The 23,798-nt window shown below is 37.5% G+C and overlaps 1 protein-coding gene across 1 annotated transcript in view; it reads left to right on the top strand.

Annotated features, from left to right (window-relative positions):
• LOC105937545 (gamma-aminobutyric acid (GABA) B receptor, 2) overlaps positions 1-23,798 on the top strand; it is a 204,806-nt gene that overhangs the window by 71,959 nt on the left and 109,049 nt on the right. Inside the window, exon 2 of the mRNA XM_036145868.1 lies at positions 12,859-12,996. Coding sequence (XP_036001761.1) covers positions 12,859-12,996 — 138 coding nt within the window. The remainder of the gene's footprint in view (positions 1-12,858; positions 12,997-23,798) is intronic.

Here is a 23,798-nt window from a genome sequence, read left to right as displayed (position 1 = left end):
AGTAGAACCACCTTTCTGCTGCAATTAAAAATTAAACTCTTTCAGGGTGTGTCTCTACCAGTTTTGTAAATCTAGAAATTCAAAAAGTTCTAACGGGAATTCATAGATTTTGCGCTGAATAAAAGGTTTTTCACAGCATTATGCTGCCACCAGTATGTTTCACTATGATGATGGCATGGTCATGGCGTGCAGTGTTAGTTTTCTAACCTGCAAAGTTTTGAAATGTCTGCCTAACTAACCAGAGGAGCAAATATTATGCATGCACAAAATGCAAAATGGATTGTGGCTGGTTTAAGAAAAGTCCAGAAAAGTCCAAAATAAACAAACAAAAACGTAAATCATGACATACATACAATTTAGAAATTGCTCCTTTCTCTGGTAGTTAATTATTAACTATTCTAATTTAATTAGCTTTTATATTTATTTTCTTTTTGCTTGAGTCTTTAATTGCTGTTGTTTTTAACCGGTAAAAGAAACTGGGTTTGCTTTAGCTCTTACGATGTCTTTGTATGAAATGATGCAATCTTTTTTTAGCTAAAATTGGTTCATGATGCCAAACATTTGTAAATCTTTACAAATCTTTTCTTTCATAGTGCTTTGGGGCATTTATCTTATGCATCAGGCCAAACATCTCATGAAGAAGTTATACCTCAGTCACACTATTACATACAACTAGTAATATTAACTACTATTACATATTTGTTCCAATTTAATAATGTATAAAAACATGCTGCACTAAATAAATCAGCCTTCCGCAGCTCCTTTCTATGTCTTTGATCTTAAAACATACATTTTTAAGCCAAGCAGCCATGGATTATTTTGAGACGTTAAAAAAGCGGCCATGGGTGGCTTAACTTAAAAATGCCAAATATACTGCAGATGTACACCACTACTGCAAGTAAAAAAAAATGTCCATGACAATGATAAAGTTACTTAATCACACCACATTATGCAGATGCTCAATCTACAATGATGAAATGCATGCATCTCGGCTTGCCCAATGCTTGAAGTGACCCAAATGACAGTACAGTCGGATGTAATTATTCCACGTAATACATTATTTATTGACTTGAGGGCACCCCCAGGTTTTTTTAATGTAACATTAAACTTTCATCCCCAGAATGTCAAGCAATCAATGGATATTGAAAAGAGAACATCACAACAAGAGTAACTTACATCATAGGTGCATCACAAATACCTTTAATTTCTTCATGTTCACACCCATGTAAAATGTGTTTGCAGATACCACAGTTTGAAGTTAATCTAGAGGGTCACTTTAGAAGGGTGAAAGTAAATAATTAATCAGTTTAGAATGGCGTTAAAGAATTTCTCTTTCATAATTCTATGAAGGAAAAGGGGCTATTAGCTCAGGAAAACTACAATCAGTAAATACTCCTCACTGCTGCATGTAACTTCATGCTTTAGACTAAAACTAAATAAACAAGGAAATACAAAAGAAATGAAAACACTCTTTTGACATCTTTAGTCTTCAATCTCTAGTAAATTGCTCCAAAATTAAAAAATAATTTTTTTTGTTCCTGAAAATACTGCATGCCCTGCCACTTGCCGAAATTCAGTCGTAAATTCCTAACCAATTAGACTTTACATTTTTTTTAAGGTAAACATGTATGTTGCTATGTTTCTATATTTATTATTCTATAAAAAGTATTTCTATGAACTGGTGACTGGGGTGAACGATATGGACTTTAAATTTTCTCACAATATACTCTGGATTTGTTGTGATAACAATAAAAGGGATGGTAACAGATTATTTATAGCTTCTTGTGGTCTTTTTCAGATAACTGTGTAGCTGTGACTGCATATCAATTAAAAAATAAAAAAAATATGTTTTTTTATTGAAACAAAATTATAAATATGTTTCATCAGGACACTGTTTACATAAGTAAACATGATTTTTATTATCTAACTGCACACAGCATCTGCATACAATTAGATTTTTTTCCCCTGCAAGGACAAGTAGTTATAGACATTTCTGCAGTTCTATTTATGGCTTAAATTACTAGCATATTTCACCATTCAGACTTTTAGCTTAAATTTGAGAAGCTTTGCCATATTTTTCAGAAATTAGAATGATTATCTCTTTTTTTGCAGTAAATGAGGTGACACCAACAGTTACCAGTTTGAAAGTACATACTGTGCTATTATTCCTGCAGATTCTGTTCTTTGTGATCATCTGTGCTGTTGTCATGAATAAACACAGTATGTGGGCAGAGCATTCTGCCTCTGACAACATTGCAGCAGGCTTTCCCAACCTGGTCTCTCTCTTTCTCTTTGTTGCCTCGGCCTCTCTGCATTTCTCTCACATGTATGCATAATGCTGGGCCTCAGGTTGCTGATTTGGGGGCAGTAATTGGCCATTAGGTGAGGGACAGGTGCAGCTGCCTCTTTTTGCAGCGTTAACAAGGCATTTCATCATGGTTAGCTGCTGCCGGTGCTCTGATCAGCCGTTGTTTTTATCACAATATCACATACACGAAAATGCACATGCCCACATACAGCACTCATATTTACTTCACTCAGGTGGTCTCCGGTGAGGATTCCTGCATGCAGTGTTGTTGGACTAGAGGATTTGATTTCAGAAAAGCACATTGTGTTTTACCAGCTACATCTAATTGTGGTTAACCTTGTTGACAGGGTCAGTTGACTTGACTGAAGGTAATATGTTTTTGTTAAATATAATCTTGTTTTTAGCTTTTGAGCATCGGGTAGAGTTAATAATCTAGGTTTTTCAAATCCTCAATAGACCTGACCCGAGTGCTCATGTGCGCGCATTTCTTCCGGTGAGTGGCGGAAATACGTCGGAAAGCTTAACTGTTGGGGCTCCAGATACAACCATTGTGTTCAAAAACATAAAAAAGCTCAAAATTATTAGATATTCAGAAATATCTCAACCTTAATTAAAACATCTCGCAAGTTCAGGGCGCTCGGGAGACAAACAAACTCATGTAATACTGCTTTGTTTACCATTTTTGTTGTTCAACAAAGACGGAAGTTCTTCTTCTGCATTTTTTTGGGAGGGGGGGATTTATATATATGTATATGGCATATAAACAAACATTGTAATCGGATTAATTGACTGTGTGCCCATATAAACGGTGCAATCCGATTATTTTTTGGTTTTTAATCCAAATAAATTTCAATCTCATCGTGAAATTTTGTGCATGTAAACATAGCTATTGTTATATTCTACAGTAATAATTGGGAAATGTTTATAATTTTTGTAAACAATTTAAATATTGTGTATTTATTTAAATTAAGTCTGTTTTCTGTTTTATTTTTCAACTTGTGTTTAATCTTGGTGCAATATGACTGTATGATTTGATTGACTTTGTAAAGTGCCTGAGGATGAGGTGTGTTATGAATTGCTGTTATATAAGTTAAATTGAATTAAGTCAAGGTGGCGGAAAGCAATACAGATTTTTACACTACCTTGCAAAAGTATTGACACCACTTGAAGTTATTCCCATTGTGTCACCTTACAATCACAATGTTCACCAAAAAGTGCATAATTGTGAAGCGTAATGAAATGGGGTTTAGAGTTTTCACAATAACCCTAACCTTAACCCAAAAAATAATGACTTAACCCACTATACCACGACGGGAAATCATTAACAAGAAACAGAGTTCCGAATATTTCTTTGCTGAATACGACTGTAAAGCTAGGTGCCTAGTGTGTCGAGCGCATACAGTGGTGTTTACCGATTACAATTTGAAACCATCATAATGAGAGTAAAACACGAAGAGAACACAAGAATTTGGCTGATGAAGACCGGGCGCGAGCATCATAGGATTTCCTCACTAAACAGCAAAAGCAACAAGGATTTTTGTTTTGTTTACAAAGCTTCACTCCTCAAGGGATGCAGCAGTCAGGACCAGCTTTGTAATATCCCACACAATTGCAAGATATAGAAATTGTAAATATGAATATAACACAGAACAGAAATTAATAACAAAGATTCATATATAAATAATATTAATAAAAAAAAACATTTATCAGCAGATTTGGTGCAAAAGATTGCCATGGTGTTGATGTAAATAAAATAGTCAATTTCATTAGGGCGAGAGCATTGAATCAAGGATAGTTTGTTTCACTGTTGGAGGAGCATGACAGTGAACATTGACACTGGCTATCAGACCGCAATGAAATGACTCAGCCTGGGAAAAAGGTGAGTATTGGACCTGAGAGCAGAGATTCAGGAGTTTTGTAAAAAGAAAGACAATGACATCCCAGAGCTCTAAGATGCACACTGGATGCCACATATGGCCTTCGCTGTTGATGTGACTGCACGGATAAATTAAATACAAAGCTGCATGGCAAGTGCCTCTTTACGTGTGAAATGTACAGCTTTCATAAAGGTTGTTTTTTTTCAAGTCAATTAGAGGGCAACATTATCACTCACATGCCAACACTGCAGGATGTCACACTATCAGTTAATCGCCTCTTGGAGTATTTATCCATGTTAGGGCCACTGCACAATGAGTTTTCAAAAAAAGATTTGATGACTTCAAAACAGTTGAGAGTGAAATGCAAACAGTTTTTTTTCTCTCTCTTTTCTTCTTCTGTGAATAATGCACCCAGGGATGTCCAGCTTCAACTCACTGATCTGCAGCTTGATGATTTACTGTCAGAGATGTTAAGTCAATATCACTGTCAGAGCTGTATTCCTCATTAAAGAGACATTTTTTTTCCCCACACTTGATGAGAGGTTATTACTTCTCTTTGTTTGTTCACACATGTAGGTAGATGTGTTCTCAGTGAAGAAGTTTAACAAATCCAGATATAGCGCTGCTCACAGTCATGATCGACACCTGAACTGACTTGAGTGCACTTGTTCAAGCCCAAGACAGGCTAGGTCTCACTCACTGAACTCTAACAGAGCTGAGGCAAACCAAAGAAAATAATACTGGGTGAAGTTATTGCGTTTTTGTGCTTAAAGTTAATGGGATGTTCATTGTAAAAACTAGTTAATAAAGTTATGATATAATTTTTTAAATGCTGCAAAAAAATTGCACATTTTCTAAACATGCAATAATTATGCGCTCCACACTTCCTTGATGTACTGTTTGATTGGCAGTTTGACATATTTCCCAAAATGTTGGTTATCAATTTAAGATGTTGATGCTGCTAATTTATGATGAATAAACACAGCAAAAGCGGAGATTTCTAAATGTTTTTTGTGTTGTTCATTAAATGCTGTTTACATACTTACACCTCCATGTGGTTGCTTTGAAAAAAATAATTAAATTCAATTAAATTTTATTTACATAGCGCCAATTCATGAAGCATGTCATCTCAAGGCAATTGCTCACCCCTGTGTTAGAATGCGAACCTTGGCCCCAGTCTCTGGTCTTTTTGCCCTGTACTTAGCTTCATCCATCTTCCCATCAATCATAGTGAGCTTACTTGTCCCTGCAGAAGGAAGATATCCTCACAGCCATGTTTCACTTTGTGGATTGGCGTGTTCACAGTAGTTTGCGCTGTAAGTTTTCTACCACATACAGACTTTTGGATGCAGACAGAAAGGTACAACATCTTCATTCAAACATTCTGTGTCACACAAAAGAGGAGTTATTGCTTCCTTTCTCCAATGGCTCTATTTCTACCGTTCTTCCATGAAGGCCCTTTTTATGGAGTTTGTAACTTATGGTTGGATCTCTGTCTCTCCTCCAGAGTTACCCTGGTCTTCTTCACTGATCAATGCTCTCCTTCCCCAGCCTAACTCTTCTCTAAGTGACCGTTTTTTGTTTGGTTTGCAGCTTGCAGCTGTAATCGTTCTATCACTCATAATGTTATTTGATAACCTAGCTGCTTCAAACTTCTCTACTTTATCCTGTCTGTTTTGTTGGTCTTCATGGTACTGTATGTTCTCTAAGGTTCTCCAACGAATAGCCGAGGCCTTCCCAGAACTGCTGTATTTACTAAGATTAAAAGACACACACAAGTGGACTCCAATCTACTAATTAGGTGATTTTTGAGAGCAGTTGGTTGTGCTTAATTGTATTGAGGGGTAAAAGACTAAAGGAGGCTGAATACAAATGCACGGCACCCTTTTTCATAATTTTCAAAACATTTCGTAAACCATGTCGCCTTTTCCAAAGTCTGCACCTCTCTGCTTTGGATCTATCACATAGAATTCCAATGAAAAACAATGTGGCTGTAACATCACAAAATATTAAAAACTTTGCAACCTGTGAGTACTTTTGCAAGGCATCGAATATGCATTAATGACAGATTTTTAATGTGCTTTCACTCGGTACTTTTGTAGTTATTTCAGAAGAAAAATGACCTCACAAATGGAAGCAATCATGCATGCAGACTGCTAAGCATATGCTTTTTATGAGATGTGAGATTAAAAACATTTAATACAAGCAATTTATCATATACAACAGGGAAACTTTTTTTTTTTTTTTTTTTGTAACTGCATTCCAAAGAGTTCTTTTTCAATTTCTTCCAACTTAATGTAATTTATCATTAGCAGAATAACAAAAGACTGTGGTTATCTTATAATGATCTATTGGTATTTATCTCAGTAGCTTTTTGTAAAGGTCGCTGCAAATAAATTGTAGCTAAAAGAAAGGTTTGAGGAGTATCTGGGATAAAAAGGCTCCTCAGTTGTTACAGGACTAAAGTGCTCTAGGTTTTCTAACTGATCCACTCAAGTGTCAGACTGGGCACAAGATCTTTTAAGAAAAGAAAGATATATAAAAAAAACACACACACATGTTTCTCTCTGACAAAGAATTCTTGGTCACTTGAAGTTCATTTCTTAGTTTATGGATCAGCATTACAGTGTTATACGCCTCCCTTGAGTTTCCATTTTCAGGTTCATCTGCCATCACTCCCCTCGGCATAACCACATAGCCTTTCCGTTGCCATCTCGCAAGCCAGTCAAATAGATTACTATGGGCGTTAACCCCATCGATTTGCTCCAAATGGCCTCCAAATGCCAGGAATTACATTTCAGACTGGGGGAGGGATTGAAATAAAGTGCTGTTGGGTTTCTTGTTGATTTGCTTCAGTGTTAAGTGGTGTTTGGTTGTGCAGCAGCATCTTTCTGTTATGCTCTTTGTTCATGCCTGTTCTTAGGGCAGTGATCCATGTTTTTTTACATTTTACAAATCACACAGATTCATAAGTGTCAGCAGTAAATATCTTTTTGTGTGTTGATAGTAGAGAGGAAGTTGTTAATTGAAGTTCATGGTCGTACCGGTCCTACATGTGTCTTTCTCTTCTGCTTTTCTCTGCACGTTTCCCTCTCCTTCTCCAGCGCTTAGTTTGAGTATCTTCCCTTCTGTTTATACGCTTTTTCACGTCAAGCTTCTTTTGCTTCCTGTAGTCTGTTAAATCCTGTCCCTTCAAACTATTACAGCATCTCTATAGCTGAATTAACTATCGATCAGAGTTGGAGTGGTTATGCTACCTAATGAGGGGCTAAATATAGCAGTCGCTGCAACGGGCCTGCTGCGGCATCCTGGCTCATCCGCTGCTCAAAGTGTGAATAGTCACACCGTTGGCATGACAACACAGCGGTCAAGGCTTTATGAGCAGTCACAACAGATTGTGTGCTTGTGTGCAACTTTGGCGCCCAAACGTAGAGGGGGATGAATGAAAGAAATGGGAGCAAAACAAATACAATTCGCTGTAAAGTGAGCATTGAAGAAATCCGACGCTTGTTTGGATATGTTGCACCTTCTTACCCGGACATTCTTATGTCTTTCTGCGCTGCATTTCATGTGATTATTAACTTAATTGTCGAGTCAGTCACTGGATAAACACACAATAACACAAAAACTCCCACCTACGTCCCATTGTTACCCTGTAAGTAAATTGGCTTAGACCTACATCGCCGAGCCTTATTGTGTTCATTTTGACAAGTTTAGCTGCCCACACTTGTTCTTTGTTGCATGGTAACCAATTGAGTCACAATCTTTCAATACCAACCCACCTTTTTCTAGCCAGCTGGAGAAAAATGAAGAATAAGCATCTGCTAATGGGATATCTTCTTTAATAGCCTACTGTTTCATTCAGCTGCGTGGCCACGATAAGGACTACCCACTGTGTCTAATCACATCTTCTCTCTCTCATTTCACCTGAGGCACATCTGCAATCAAGGCTACTTTCGACCAGCACTACAGCATCCTTTGCTCGGTCGGAATTCAGAAGGAAAAAGCGTGCATTTACATCCACCTTTATTGAACAGTGCAGTCACTAAAAGTTTGAAATTAACAACTTGACCATTAATCTGAAAGTGAAGAGGTGATCGTAATACTAAGAGAACTCAGATGTTCTGATATCATCATTCTCCAACTAAAGATATGACCTTATTTTTGCACAGCAGTCATGAAACCTTCTACTAAACTAAAGATGTTGTGGAAGCCCATACATCCAATTTAATTATCTTAAAATACCATGATAGATTTTTTTTATACTCCTTAAAGATTGACACATTCTGTCAACTACAAACCTTAATGTATTTTCTTAGGACTGTATGCGATAGACCTACACAGAGTTTTTTTTTTTTTTTTTTTAGAAATGAAAATGAAAATCTAAAAAGTGGTGTATGTTTTTATATTTGTTTAATCAAACCTCTGAATACAATCATGTGCAGCCAGACAGTCCATCTGTGTGTAATTTAATCTTAGTATCTTACCATATATACAACTGCTTCTGAGTTGTTGTTTTTGTTGTTGTCGTTGTTTTTGTTTTTTTACAGATGAGTAAATAAGCAATATCATGAAAACCAAGGAGCACACCAGAAAGGTGAAAGATAAATTTGAGGAGAATTTAAAAAAAGGGTTAAATTATAAGTTAACATCCCCGGTTTTGAGCAACTTACAAAGCACCTATCATCTGAAAATTGAAAGAGAATTGAAAAAAGAATTGCCAGCACCACAGTAAACAAAAACATGGCCATCCACCTAAGAGGAGAGAATTAAGCAGGGAATACAACCATGGTAACTCTGGAGGAGCTGCGAAAATCCAGTATTTAAATGGGATTATCTGTTGAAAGGATAACTATTAGTTGTAAACAGCACAGCTAAAAGGAGTTGTGATTTAACCGTGTTCATTACGGTATTCTAATTACAAATGCATGCCATACTTTTAAATATTAATATCTGTAAAAGAAAATAGATGATAATGTTATTTTCTTTTCACCTCAAAATGATAAACAACTTTGTGTCAGTCTGTGGTGTAAAAATTCAATACAATATCTTGAATATTTTTGTTGAAGCATGGCAAAATGTGGATAACTTTAAAGGATTAGGAACACTTAGAATTGAACATGTGAACTAGCACACAGTTCAAAGTGATTGATTTATATCTATAGTTTCATAACAGAATATTTCTGAACTCACAGGCTGGATCTGATTCTTGGTTTTCTAAAGAGATGTTGTCCTCCAGGAAACAATAGTGACTCTTGGATCATAGGTGTTTAACACCCTGATGTAAAATAAGCATATTCATTACATCATCGAATAGTACTTGAATTGCCTCCAGCTTTTTTTTTTTCTCCCGCCTCTGCTTTCTGGTCACATTTTTTTACAAAGCTGCTTTCATTCACACTCTTGATTACTTTTTGAAACTCTTTGAACATTTTAGAAAGCATGACAAAGTATAAATATACAAAAAAATCTCATTAAAATGATCTTGCTTTTACTTGTGTCACAAAATGGATTTCATGACAATTGATTGTCGGTCTTCCAAACCTACCACAAGGAGTAGTGATGTTTTTTGTGCGTTTATGGCTGTCAAGGTAGATAAAAACAAACAAAACAAAATGGTCATACGTCATAAAATTCCTACATGGCCTGACACTCATTTATGAATACCTCCTGAATTAGGTGGCCAACTGAAAAAAGTGAGCAGGGAAGCATTTCTTGCTGATTGGCAGATGGTGGTAAAACTGTGGATGTTTCATAATCACAGCAATAACAGTCACAAACAATTATGTTGCAATCAGTAGTAACTACTCAATCTTTTTACATTTCTCAGATTTTTTTCTTGTTCTTCTTCCCCCCCTCACACACACTCCTTCCTCTGGTTGTCATAGTAACGCGAAATGGCTGCATTCTGTAGCACTGACACAGAGCGGGGGATTGAATTTAGAGCCTGTGAGCTAGATTGTTTTACATGGTGTTATAGCGCGCACACGCACACACACACACACACACACACACACACACACACACACACACACACACACACACGCGCGCGCGCAGACCCGCTTAAAGCTGGCCTTGGTAAATGCAACAACATAAATGTTATTTAAATGCCACTTATTTAAACACAGCTCACTGAGTTGAGTCGTGTTTAGTTTATTACATGATTCAAAAAAAAATATTGACATAAGGAGTCTTTTTGGATTTGAGGAAATTAATGGATCACAATATGCTTATGTGACAACCCCTTAGGCGAGGTGGTAGCAATAGTGAACGTTATTCCATGTGTGTGAAATCTTTTTTTTTTTTTTTTTATGTAGCAAATAGTAACTGGATTTTTGAGCATGTAGTCCACTGAAACTAGGGTGATTGAAATAAAATTACATTTGCTTTACTGCTTTTTTTCCACCTTTGATATAGGCCTACTGTTTTAAGGCACAGATATCCAGATTAATATTTTTACCCATGGGCATGAAAAACCCTCAGAACATGTTAAGACCTGGCATCTGATTACGCTTTATTATATCATATTAGATTAGATTAAATAAAGCTAACTGTTTGACGTGTAGACAGTTATCTGAATATAAATCTGCTCACATAGGAAGAACCTACTTGCTAACCTGATACGTCTTTTTTTTTTTAGTATTAGTAGCCTTGATGTGACATTAAGCTGACAGGAAATGGGGTAGAGAAAGAGGGGGAAAACATGCCGCAAAGGCCCAGGGGCAGGGACTCAATCCTGTGACAGCTGAGGCCTCTGAACAATGGGTCACGTGGTCTACCCCTACACCACCGCCGCTCCCACTCACCTGATATGTTGATATGTCTTTATGCAACTAGCGGAGTTATCTAGATGTCTCCCAGAAAAAAAGGAAACAATTAAAAGACGTAAAAAAAAGCAGCCACAGTGGTAAGCTAATTTAAAAGGTGAACGACTAGATCTAGGAATATCCATTTTATATATATATATATATGTGTGTGTGTGTGTATGTATGTATGTATGTATATATATATATATATATATATATATCTATATATATATATATATATATATATATATGTTAGCAAGTAGGTTTTTCCTATGTGAGCAGATTTATATTCATATAACTGTCTACACGTCATACAGTTAGCTTAATTTAATCTAATCTAATATGATATAATAAAGCGTAATCAGATGCCAGGTCTTAACATGTCCTGAGGGTTTTTCATGCCCATGGATAAAAATATTCATCTGGATATCTGTGCTTTAAAACAGTAGGCCTATATCAAAGGTGGAAAAAAAGCAGTAAAGCAAATGTAAGTTTATTATTATATATATATATATATATATATATATATATATATATATATATATATATATATATATATATATATATACAGTATATAAAGATGAAGTTTATGGGATTCATTCATGTTCTGATTCATTGGCAATAAAAAAATGCTAGCCTACCAGTATTGTGGTTTATGTAGTGTAGTGTTAGTTTTGATAGTTCTATTTTATGCTCATTGTACCTTGTGTCTCTAAATCTCTCTAAAATGAGTTCCATGTGTTGAAGTTGATTAAATAGAAAATAGCTAATATCTTGCAAACCAGCAGCAGGATTATTAATATAATGGAGTTTTAAGGATTAAAATTGCCAGTTTCTTTGTTGTAAAATTGCTTATTTACTTCCCTCATAGTGACTGTCAACTAGAAAACCCATCAAAGTCTTGCAAAGACGATCACATTTTTTTTAATTTGGTGTAAATATTGTGTTTTGCAGATCTTGCAGCACAACTGACATTTTTCTTTTTTGTTGGTGCACATCCAATACAGCTTGATGCTTTAACAGCTATGCAGATTAAAATGCGTGTTTCCATCCATCAGTGCAGTGTAAATATCTGAATATTTTGTCCTAGTTACTGCTATTCCCTCAGTTCTCTGTTTACTGAAGCAAGATGAAAGACACCTTGAGGAGAAAAGAAAGTGTCTCCTTTAAGCTGCAGCTTTGCTCCATCTTCATCATCATCCTCATCAGCAAATAGACTTGCATTGATTATTACAAATATGACAAAAGTGTTTAACACATCCATTTAATATCGGTGTCAATTTACTAATCTGTATTTTAAGGGTTAAGCGTCATCATTCCAAAATTTCTAAAATCCAAATTCACTGTGAAACTTTTCTTTGTTTTGCTTCTTTCTTTTGGTATCCTCAGTCTGCTTTGCTCCAACATTTAATTTTTTTTTACACCAATAAAACTCGGTAGTCATGAACTTCTAAGTCATAAATCTGTCAGGTCGGTTTTGTTTTGTTTGTAGCACCTTCCAAAACAACCCAACGATTTCACAAGGTTAGAGCTCTGTTGTCTGATGAAACAGAAACGCTACCGTCAAACATAACTAGGATTTCTATTTGCAAATAAAGCTTTGTAGGTATAATCTGTTCCTTTTCCAGTTTCCCTGACTGACTGACATACATACTTCAGCCTCCTGTGATGCAAAGTTATGTCCTCTTGCACATACATCACGCTTCCATGCCAGCAGTTCGATGTGATTTGGGTATTTTGTCCTGATGCTTGTGGCGACGCTTGACGCTTATAGTCGAAGCTGGTTTGTTTTTTTTATGGTTGTTTGAATACTGCTTTTACCATAGAGTCAAATCAAAATGTTGACTGTATCTGTCTGTCTCTGCAGTGTGACAATGCCAAAGGGCTGAGGGCCTTTTTTGATGCCATATGCTACGGTCCCAAACACCTGATGATCTTCGGAGGTGTGTGCCCTTCTGTGACCTCCATCATTGCAGAGTCTTTGGAAGGTTGGAATCTGGTTCAGGTAAGACTTTTTATATTCATCATCACGGACCTTGTGTGAGTGTTTGGGTGCGAGTGTTAGCACCACACTCCATGGCCTATGCATCCCGTTATTTAACACTTCATTTGATAATACACTCTTTGAGTCTACCTATTACACCTAGAGTCCTATTGTTTTTTACGGTTTACACATCAAAGTTCAGCATCCTTCTACATTGCTGCATTAGAAACTCACAGGACAAGAAACCTTTGTCCATTTGTTTGTAGCTGCCATTGACATGCAATGTTTTTGGAAGAAAAAAGAAAAGATGTAAATGATTGGTCAAGATATATGACTATTCTAAGAAATTATGACATACACTCGCCACTTTTGAACTGGGCTTTACTTATTGCGTTCAGAATGTCCTTCATTCTTTCTGGCAAAGATTTAACAAGGTGTTGAAAGTTCTTAAATGATTTTGGTCCATATTGACACGAGAGCACCACACATTTGCTGCAGATATGTCGGCTGCCCATCTATGATACAAATCTCCCATTCAGACAGATCCCAGAAATGCTCTACTGGATTAAAATATCATAAGGTGTCATAATTGTCATCTTTGACTTACCCATTTGAGATGATTTGAGCTTTGTGACATGGTGCATCATTCTGCTGGAAGATCAGAAGATCGGTACAATGCATGGATCCCGTTTTATTGTGCAAACTTCAGGTTTGCGGACTGCCACTGGAAACCGTTCAGTGAGCTAAAGCAATCTCTGCATTTAGCAGTAAATCCTAATGTTGGCTTGACATTTCAACATAATTCTTCCACACAGCTTCAAAATGCTGTTTTTCACACCGCTCATATTAGAAAGTGTTTTGCCACTTGCATGAACCAATGAAAGCATAAGAACTCAGATCTGTGGAGCCAATTATCTACATTCATATTTCACTATTCATTTAAACCAGCTTCTGATATTGACATTTGCTGCTATTAGTTCAGTGCAGCATCAGCACGGCACGCAAATTAAAAACCTTTAAATCTCACATTTTGCAAACTTTTGACCCCTTTGAGTTACAGCTCACAGTGTCTTTGAATCTGCTCTGTATGCATCAGAGAGGGGAACTCCATCCATCCACATAAAACATTTCAGTTGTCGTAAACCTTGCAAAGGTTATCAGGCGTAGATAAGGAGGGAGAAAGCTGGTGCTTGAAGGAGGGATCATAATTGAAGAGGCTGCATTTTGAACTGAATGTCACAGAACGTTTTACATGTCTTCTGCTTGCAGTTACCATGAATCTGCTGCTTTTCATAATGCTCTATGCTCCGTATCCTGTTCAGGTCTCTTAAGAGGGATAATATCAACGAGAAAAGGTGATACAAGCTGGGTATTTTTGGGTCAGGACTTTATTTCTTTCTCAGTGGTAACACCAGTCTACACAGAAGGTTCAAGTCGTGGCTAAGTTTGAGGTGTTCTTAAACTGCCTGGCTTGTGTGTTTGCTCTCTTCTCTGTTTTTATTAGTTTGTTTGGGAATGATACCTCTGAGAGGAGCAGTAGCACTCTTTTTCTTTGAAGAAGACACAGTTTGGAGCAATTTGTTCTCCAGAGCACTTTACCCAGTAAGGTCTTCTTAGCTATCAATACAAATACTGACACCAACAAATTGAGGTCAGTGTTTTCCCAAAATTCACATTGTGTGGCTGCCTCTGGACTTCACCAGGTAATTCAGGGAAGCTAGAGTTGCATGCTAATGGTTGGGAATGTGAAACAGATTTTACAGAACCTTGTAAAAGTATTATTACATTTTGTCAGATTACAACCACAATCTTATTTGTGTTTGATTGGGAATTTAATGTGACAGACCGATGCAAAGTATGGCATTATTGTACAGTGGGAGCATAAATCCCTATTCAGCATGAACACCAAGGATCATGGAATATATGAGGAAGATGTCCCCAATGACAAACTGTTAAATAAATGTCTTAGGAAGCAGAAACCCAGAGTATAAGAAGAGGACTAGTAGGAAGGATCATGAGGAGACAAGCCTGTACATGGTCTGTACCACCAGCAGACTGAGGAATTGGCAGATATAAAGAAGTCCTACTAATGGCTAGAGAGGGCTGGATCAAAGGATGGTACAGAAGTGTTAATCATGGCCACAGAGGAACAGGCTATCAGCACAAAAACAATAGAAGCCATGGTCTAAAACACCTGACAGGTCCCAAGATGCAGTCTGTGCAAAGATAGTCCAGTACATTATTCCTGGGTGCAAGATGCTGGCAGGTTTACATGAGCATATATGGGATTCCATCACCAAGTGGATGGAACAGTATACAGGAACATCCATGTTGAGATTGTGCTGAAAGTCCTGCAGACATCACCAAGAGTGGTTAAGAATGAAGAAGCTACTATTCTATTGGACTTTCAGATCTAGACTGATAAACAGGTCTAACCAATTAGAGTTGGGGTGATAGACATAGCAGAAAAGAGAGCAATAACAGACAAAGGGTTTTACATCAACAACCAGAACAACAAGGAACACTAGGAGCTCACAGTGGAAATTAAGACATTGTGGGGAATCAGGGCCTCAGTGGTTTCAATTGTCATTGGTGAAATTGGGGGAGTGACCCCCAAGCTGGGGTAGCTGCTGCTGCAGATCCCACAAACGACTAGTTTTTATTTTAATAAAAGCAAAGCAAATATGGCAAAACACACAATGGATAAATCAATTAAAAGTCAATCATCTTTAACTTCTTTGTATCTCATGAATTCAGTGCATTCAATAAATTCATGATGCATTCATTTGTAAAGCTGTGCATACTTTTTTGGAACAGGGATTTGCAGCTAATGTTTCTGGCATCAGATACTGTTAGAAGCAGTTTGCAATAGCTTTAAGCTTGAATAATGCTGTCATTTTAAGGAGAGAATAAAAAAAGTTTATTTAAGAAATAGAATAGCCTGTCTAAGCCACAAGGCAGAAGGTGAGACGAGTGCAAGTTTTGAAGCTTGCATCCCACTTCTCAGTGTCTCCCCAATTTTAGCTGCAATCATGTTTAGAAGTTGATAGTTCTGCCACCCTACTTACTCTGTCTTGGCATAACGTCTTGCAAAAACCTTGGTTAAGAGGAAGATGGCAAATTTTTTTATTTTATTTTTTTCATGGCAATTTTCTGAGCCATGCTTAATGAGCTCATCATTTCCACATCAAAACAGGGAACTGGCAGATGCTACAGGGTAGATAGACGAGAACCACATCTAAACAAACAAAAACAACAAAAATACTTAATCATTTAGTCATAAAAATAGTTTCAATCCATAGTGGTGCCTAACAGTCAACTTTAAAAGCTTAACTAAGATAAGCTCAGACTAATACAGTTGTTATACTAGAGAAAGTGCATTATTTTGAAGGCTATCATGGTTAAAAGAAAGTAGCTTAATTAGCAGGTAAAGGTATGTTTTTTAGATAACAATGTTCTTCACTAGAAGAAGAAAAGGGAAAGGAGTCACGAGGCAGAACAAAAAAATGTTCCCACATTTTTTATGACCCAATGCCTTAAAACATAAACCTGAACTTTTTGTAAGTTTCTTTCCATAACTGAATAGGTGCTGCATGTTTGGCACCCCTGACCTAAGCTATTAGAGGATTTCCAACACCTCCAAACTGAGCTACTGGACGTTGGCTAAGACCATACAGCAGTTTAACAGGACCGGTTCCACTTGGACCAGGTCTCACGATGGTTGGCAGAAGAAGTTGAGTGAAAATATTCAGCATCGTAAACAGAGGTTATCCGTTGAAAATAGACGCATGAGTGCTGACACCATCATTGCAGAGGTTGAAGGGGTGGGGTCTCAGCCTGTCAGCGCTCAGACCACAGTGTCTCTAATTTGTCTGCATGGCTGTCGTCCAAGAGGGAAGCCTCTTCTACAGATGATACACAAGAAAGCCCGCAGACTACTGAGGACAAGCCGACTAAAGTCATGGATTACTGGAACCATGTCCTGTGGTCTGATAAGACCAAGATAAACCTTTCTGGTTGAGATGGTGTCAGGTGCCTGTGGTGGCAACCAGGCGAGGTGTAGAAAGACAAATGTATCTTTCCTACGGTCAGACATGTATCAGGGGCAGTCCTGATTAGATAGAAGTCACTTGTGTTACCTATTCTTTTCACTTCCTGTTTTATTTTGTGCTCACTTCCTGTCTCGTTTTAGGCAGCTTCACTTCCTGAGTTCCTCCCTGCAATCAGGATCTGCCAAAGCTTAATACCATTCACCTGGGGTTTGTGCTCCTCCTCTGTTTGTTGGCCTATTTAGTTCTCACTCATGCAGCTTTCCTTTGCCCTTAGAGCCAAGCATTCCAGCCTTTTTGCCTTTAACACTTAAAGACTTAAGCCTTCTAGTGATTTTTTACCCAGCTGGTATTTGGACATGTCTTTGCCTCTGTTTTTGATCCCTCTGTTTCTACTGGATTTTTGGTGTTTGACCCAGGACTGTATTAAAGGAACCTTGAGTTGGAATCCACTGTGTCAGGTCTTGCATTTGAGTCCTCTAGTCCTTCGGTGATGGGGGTGTCATGGTTTGGGGCTGCATGAATGCTGCCAGCTGTAAGAAGCTACAGTTTATTGAGTGACCCATGAAAGCCAACATTCTGACGCAGAGCATGATGCATTCCCTTTTTGGAACCTGGGTCACAGGGCAGTATTTCAACACAAAAACAAACTCTAACAAAGAGACAAAAGGTGCTGGACTGTATGTCTCCAGACCCATAACCTAGTGAGCATCTGTGGAAATCAGATGCAGGGTGGAGGACAACAAGCTCTCTAACATCCATCAACTCAAATGCTTTAGATAATAATGGCTCTGTTGATTATTTTAAGGGGACAGCAAGTTTACACACACAAACTTTACAATGACTATATGTGTCATATCTTTAGTGTTGTCCCAACAGATTTTACTTTCACAAGAGGGGCATCCTGCTTTTGCCATAGTGTTGTCCTTGATTTATATATGTGTAAAGCTTTATTAGATTTCATTCTGAGACAATTTCATGTTCAATGGACACAGAAACTGAAAGGTAGGAGAGAAAAAAGAGAAAAAGGTGAGACAAAATGCTAAAAGGCAAAATAAAGAGGAGAGGAAAATGAGAGAACAGTATAACGTCCTGAGTCTGCTTCTACACCTGTAAAGCGAGATATAAAAAGAACTGCAAAACCAACAGATAAAGTATTACAGGTACAAACAACCAACGCCCTGATACCATCACTGAAGAATATACAGTATTATTTAATATGAAATGTATAGATCGACAGCTAACGCCAATAATAGGGTTTTCTGTATAGAAGTGAATTTGCAAGCACGTGGAGCCAAGCGCCTGTAATTGTGAGAGTGTAAGTTTTATCCATTATAAAAATGCTCAATAGTGGTTATGAGGACCCAAAGATCCGCCACCCAGAGCACGTAGGCAGACACCAGGGGAACCAGATACCCAGATGCCCGAAGGGACCCCCAGAGCAAAGACCAACACTGGGATAGCTGCCTCCCCATCCCAGGGAAGACCAGAGAGGAGCCCCAGGGACCAGTCCAAACCCAACCTGACAAAAAGACAATCAGAAAACCACATACACAGTCACATTCACACGTTCCCACTCTAGTGGCCTCACATGCAAACTGTTACCCATAATAAAGTTGCAAAAGTCCACCAACTCCATCAGATTGAGGATGCATCTTGTCCACGGCCATTTTAAAGTCGACTCACAGACCTGTTATGTTTTGGGACTCTGGCTAGGTCATTCCAGAACCTTCAATTGGACATTCCAAAGGCTAAAAAGTTACAATCAGCGTGTAAAGTGGCAGCAACAAAAATCAACTCTTGGTTAAAACAACCCTTGAGTATCTACACTGGAGATATATTAAGACATCTTTTTAGAAGGGATAACAAGATATATGCTATATGTTTTTTTTGTATCTGAAATGTGTGATTGAACTGATTTAGCATAATATTTTCTTTGAGTAAAACTTGGAAAACTTTAGCACTAACCTTCAGATTAATTTATCTTTTGAAACCACTGGAACAAAGACCTAAAAACAAATACCTAAAAACTGAATACACCATTTAAATGTACTATGGCCAAGAGCTTATGTTAACCTGTAAATTTTCTCAATTGTCCTATTTTTCCTAATTTAATTATTCTTGTGTGCTGGCTTTGATTGTTGGTGTCTCATTAAATCAGGCAGTTTAGGGACAGGGGACTCTCATCCTTGCTGACCTGTTGCAGTTTTCTAGGTTTTTAAACCTCTACGGTCTTGAGGGTCTTATTTTTCCCACAATTTTCTTTCTCACTCTGCTTGAGTGCTGCACTGGATGTTTCAATAAAACATGTAATGCCTAGGACTGCAGTATTCTGCCTCACTTACGTCAAATCCTCATGTGTATCATATCAATATTTCATCACATCCAAAGTTTAGGATAAAATCTCTGTGCAAGAGCAGAGCCAGATCATTGTTTCGAATTTAGCCTAACTAGATAAGAAACAAAAGTAATTATATTTAACCATTAAAGTAAGTTATATTTTTGCACTACAAATATAATAAAAAATAATCTACAAAAAAGAAACAAGGAACATATTCCAGATTTAGCCATAGGGACTAATTGCCATCTGTAAACCAATGAAGGTGGACAAAAAGATGCAGCTGATGAGTAGTTAAGTAAGAATATGGCTTTTTGTCAGGAATGACAACCTGAATTGACTTCTTTTTGCAACAGTCTTCAGAGTCAACGTATCCCAATCAGGTAGTCCCCCTCCGGACTTCACATACACTAGTTTTGCAGCCGCTCACATGCGGCCTCCGCCACTTCCGAAGTACCTGTCACACGTAGACCAAGTCCTTCAGGATGCAGCCCCTGAATGTGAATACAGCTTCAGTCTGGGTTAGTGGGCCACACAATTATGGGAAAAGTGATGGTAATTACAACACAGAACCAGAGGATTAAACCTGGTACACTGTTGCCTAACAGAAGATGACAGTCTTTTCTTGTGTAATTCAATGTCTATTTCAAAGATGTGCACATGACATTGTTTTCAGGTATTGCTTTCTGTGTAACCTTAACGGAAAGAAAAAAGTACCTAAAGTATTGTTTTTATTTAAGGAAACCTCATATTGCATCATACGTGCTTGGGGCTGACAGAACCAGGGGGCCCTTCTCTCCTTGTGGAGACAGGAGAACAGGAGAGTGAGTCTAAGGACTTGTTTCTTCTTTTTCTTCATTTATTCAATGTCAATTACAGGTTGCAAGAGCAGCAAAGTCATGCAGTGGTCAGCAGGGTTCCATCACACTTTCCTGGGTTCCAACCTCGGGTGGGGTCCTTTGTGTTTCAAGTATATATTTTCTCTATGTGCATTGATTAGATTGCCCTGGTATTATGGTTTAATCTCCCAGTTCAAAATCATGCATTAGATTTATTGGATTTATTCTAAATTGTCTTAAATTATGAGTGTGTGCGTGAATGGTTCTTTGCCTCTTGTATCTCTTATTTTTTATTTTTTTTGTAACTAATTCAGAGTGAACATAGGCAATTGCATGTTGAATATTGGAAAAAGGCACTGGACTGCCCATGAAGGTAAAATCAAATGTCTTGATATATTTTTATCAGCTCCAGCTACAACTTTTTCTGGGTTTGTTCTGGGATGGTTAACACATTTTGTACCAAAAGATGTTTATCTCAGGTACACTGAATCCAGCTCACAAAGACATGACATCATTACTGTTTAAAAGCATAGTATATGTACATTTTTGAATCTAAAGGAATAATAAATATATGTATTTACAATTATTTGACCCCATCTGGGATTAAGCGTTCAGAAAATGGATGGCTGGATGATTAATGTTATAAGCAACATTTAGTGTGCTTTAAAATGTGATACTTGTTGAACTGCTGTATTTTTATCTATTACCCTAACAATTTGCCACAAATTGCTAAATTGTGTCACCATCCGTTCTGGTTTATATGTTAACCCAACTTCTACAGTCCTCTACTAGTCGAGTAAGATGATGCTCTTATAGTACAGCCTCTCTAAATAATCCTATGGAATTAAAGCTCACTGTCAGGTAACGTTCTTCCTTTAAACTCTTCTTTACCCACTTTATTAGTGGGATAAGACCATATTTAGATTTTGCCATCTGTGATCCGATGCAAATTGCTTTTAACTGGTTTACCTTATGGGTGTGTTTGCACCTGCATATATTTACATTGTGATTGAACTGCTGCAGAACAGCAGATAGCAATATTTGGAGCTGAGGGTCAGCACTGCTCAGCAGTGAATCATGCACCTTTACTCTGCGGCGTGGACTTAGAAAAACCTTTGGTGTCCTCGCTGACTTTAGTCTGCTCTGTCTCCTTTTCTAAACAGCCTTGCCATTGTTTTTTATTGTGCTGTGGCATCCGGGTGAAAAATAGAAACATTCCGGTTGACTTCTTGCTGAGCTGTTGTCTGAAGATCTGATGAGAAACCATTTATCTTCATATTTGCTTTATTGCTGCTTGTGTTTTTGCTGACCGTAAGGTCCACTCTTGGGGATTAATTGCTGACTTACTCTCATTTTTCTGCAATTGTGACTTTGAGAAAAGTCAGGATTCTTAAGGTTGCCAATTAAGCCACATTTCTCAGTTTCTTAAATGTTATTATTAACACCGACGGGAAGCAGAAGGCAGTGTCCCTCTTTTTGAGTAAGCAATTTTCTTGGTCTATATTGATCACTAGATATGTTGTCATCGATGGTTAGAAGCAAACCTTTTTGTCAGTAGCCTTAAATCATGTTCCAAATTTAAGTATGACGATGCTAAAGAAAAAAAAAATACTGACATTTAAGGCAAAACCCTAGACCTGCTTCACAGACAAATATAAGAAACCTTTAGTGTTGTTTCTGCTTCAATTAAAGTCTTGATCTCCCATGACAGAAACAGATGAAAAAAATACACCAATTATATGTTTCACTGTGGATCATTGAAAGGGTTTTCATTTTTGTTATGAATGCCTCAACACTTGTAGAATGCACCAGCGTGTACAAGGAGAGTTCACAGTTCTGAATGCACGCAATCTGACAGGAAACACAGTCATTTGCTAATTACCAGCATTTGTTGAATGCAGCCCGTTAACGTGTTGCAACTGTTAGTGTCACATATTGAATAAACACGCTACTTCAGAGGCACTAATAAAAACGAGAGCTTTGGGAGAATCTCTTGCTGCTTTACTTCTTCCTATTGAAGTGGAAACAATGACTATAAAACTGCTTCTTAACCCCTCAGAGACCCTTTCAACGCCATGAGGAAAATTCAAAAGGAATACAACATGAGTGCATGCTGATTTCCACCCTTGGCTTTGAATATTATTATTCACTTGTTTTCAAAAGGAGGTTGAGAGAGAGGGAAAAGTTCTGTCATAGGCTGATAATTATGTAGGTACCTGCTGGTTACCATCAACAAGATAATAGACACATGACAAACTTATTTATTTTTGTTTGTTTTAATTAGAGATTCGTTCACATTCATATATAGTCATCCTTTGAAGGTTGTAGTGCCCCCTTACATCCATGCTCTATTTCCATTCCCCTCTTTTCTCTTTGCGGGGTTTCCAGCTTTGATATTACTTATTTAGGTCATAGGTTCCATAGCACTTTGAAGCACGAGCCACTTTGAGATGAAGCTGAAGCTTTAAAAAAAATTACCACTTGCTAAATAGATGTTGCTATTTATGGCTATTTGGCAATTAGCTGAAGGGGTCAACAATTTACCAAAGAAAGTTTTGCTATATTCCTATGAGGCTGCGGCACATTTCCCTCCATTTATTGGCACCATGATGTCAAGACCATGTTTAATTTCAGGCCATGGAGGCGATAAACCACTGAAACTAATTCTAGACATCAAATAAACATTCCTCTCTGAAACAAATATCCAACCAGTTTGGCCTACATGTCATCCATCCATTGTCTATATCTGATGAGGGTGAAAAGCAGAGTCCACCCTGGATAAGTTGCCACTTTGTCACATTCCAACACAGAGAACCACAGGACAAAAAAACATATGCACACACTCACACCTAATTGCAATTTGGAGAGACCTATATAAACCTAACAGCCATGTTTTTTCGGACTCTGAGAGAAAGTCGGAGGACCTGCAGATAATCCTCGCATGCACAAGGAGAACGTGCAAACCTCACGCCGGGTTTTACTAACTAGTATATCTTCCATTGTGAGAAATTGTTAGATGTGACAAAAATATTGACCATGGCGGATTTTTGTAAAACTATCTCATTATCTTGACAGTTTCAGCTTTTGTCGACAACTGTTTAAGTGTCCAGAGAACATAAGTAATTAGCGGGTGAGCTGCTGCTCTGTCTTCTCGCGTATGCTTTGCCTCTTTATGTGCAGAATGTAAAATATGCTGCTTTAAATGTGCTGTTTAGTGCTGAAATGGTTATTTTAGCACTGAACAAAAATTATCAAAATTTCTAGTTTGTAAATCTACAGGGTTTTAAAATTCATAAGACAAGCATAAAGATTGCAATATAGAGACTGTTTAAACCTAAAGCAAATTATTCAATTCCGATTACATATTGTTTAAACACAGTTTGTGTTAAGTTTACAATTACTGTGATTTTTGTTTGGCTGAAAGGTTCATAGTTGTCTAGACTAAGTTCGATATTTGGTTTATAATAATAAAACAATGATAATGATAATAGTGACAATTATAATGCCTTTGCCACCTGCTGTTAACACTGTATGTAGATTTGGGTTGAAATTACAATCTGTTCTGTCTTGCCGTGATCTCAAAACATGTACAGCTCA

This window comes from Fundulus heteroclitus, chromosome 13 (assembly GCF_011125445.2).
Source record: "Fundulus heteroclitus isolate FHET01 chromosome 13, MU-UCD_Fhet_4.1, whole genome shotgun sequence".
In the NCBI taxonomy this organism is placed as follows: Eukaryota; Metazoa; Chordata; class Actinopteri; order Cyprinodontiformes; family Fundulidae; genus Fundulus; species Fundulus heteroclitus.
Note: the sequence above shows the minus strand (reverse complement) of the source record. Positions and strands in the feature narration are given on the sequence as shown.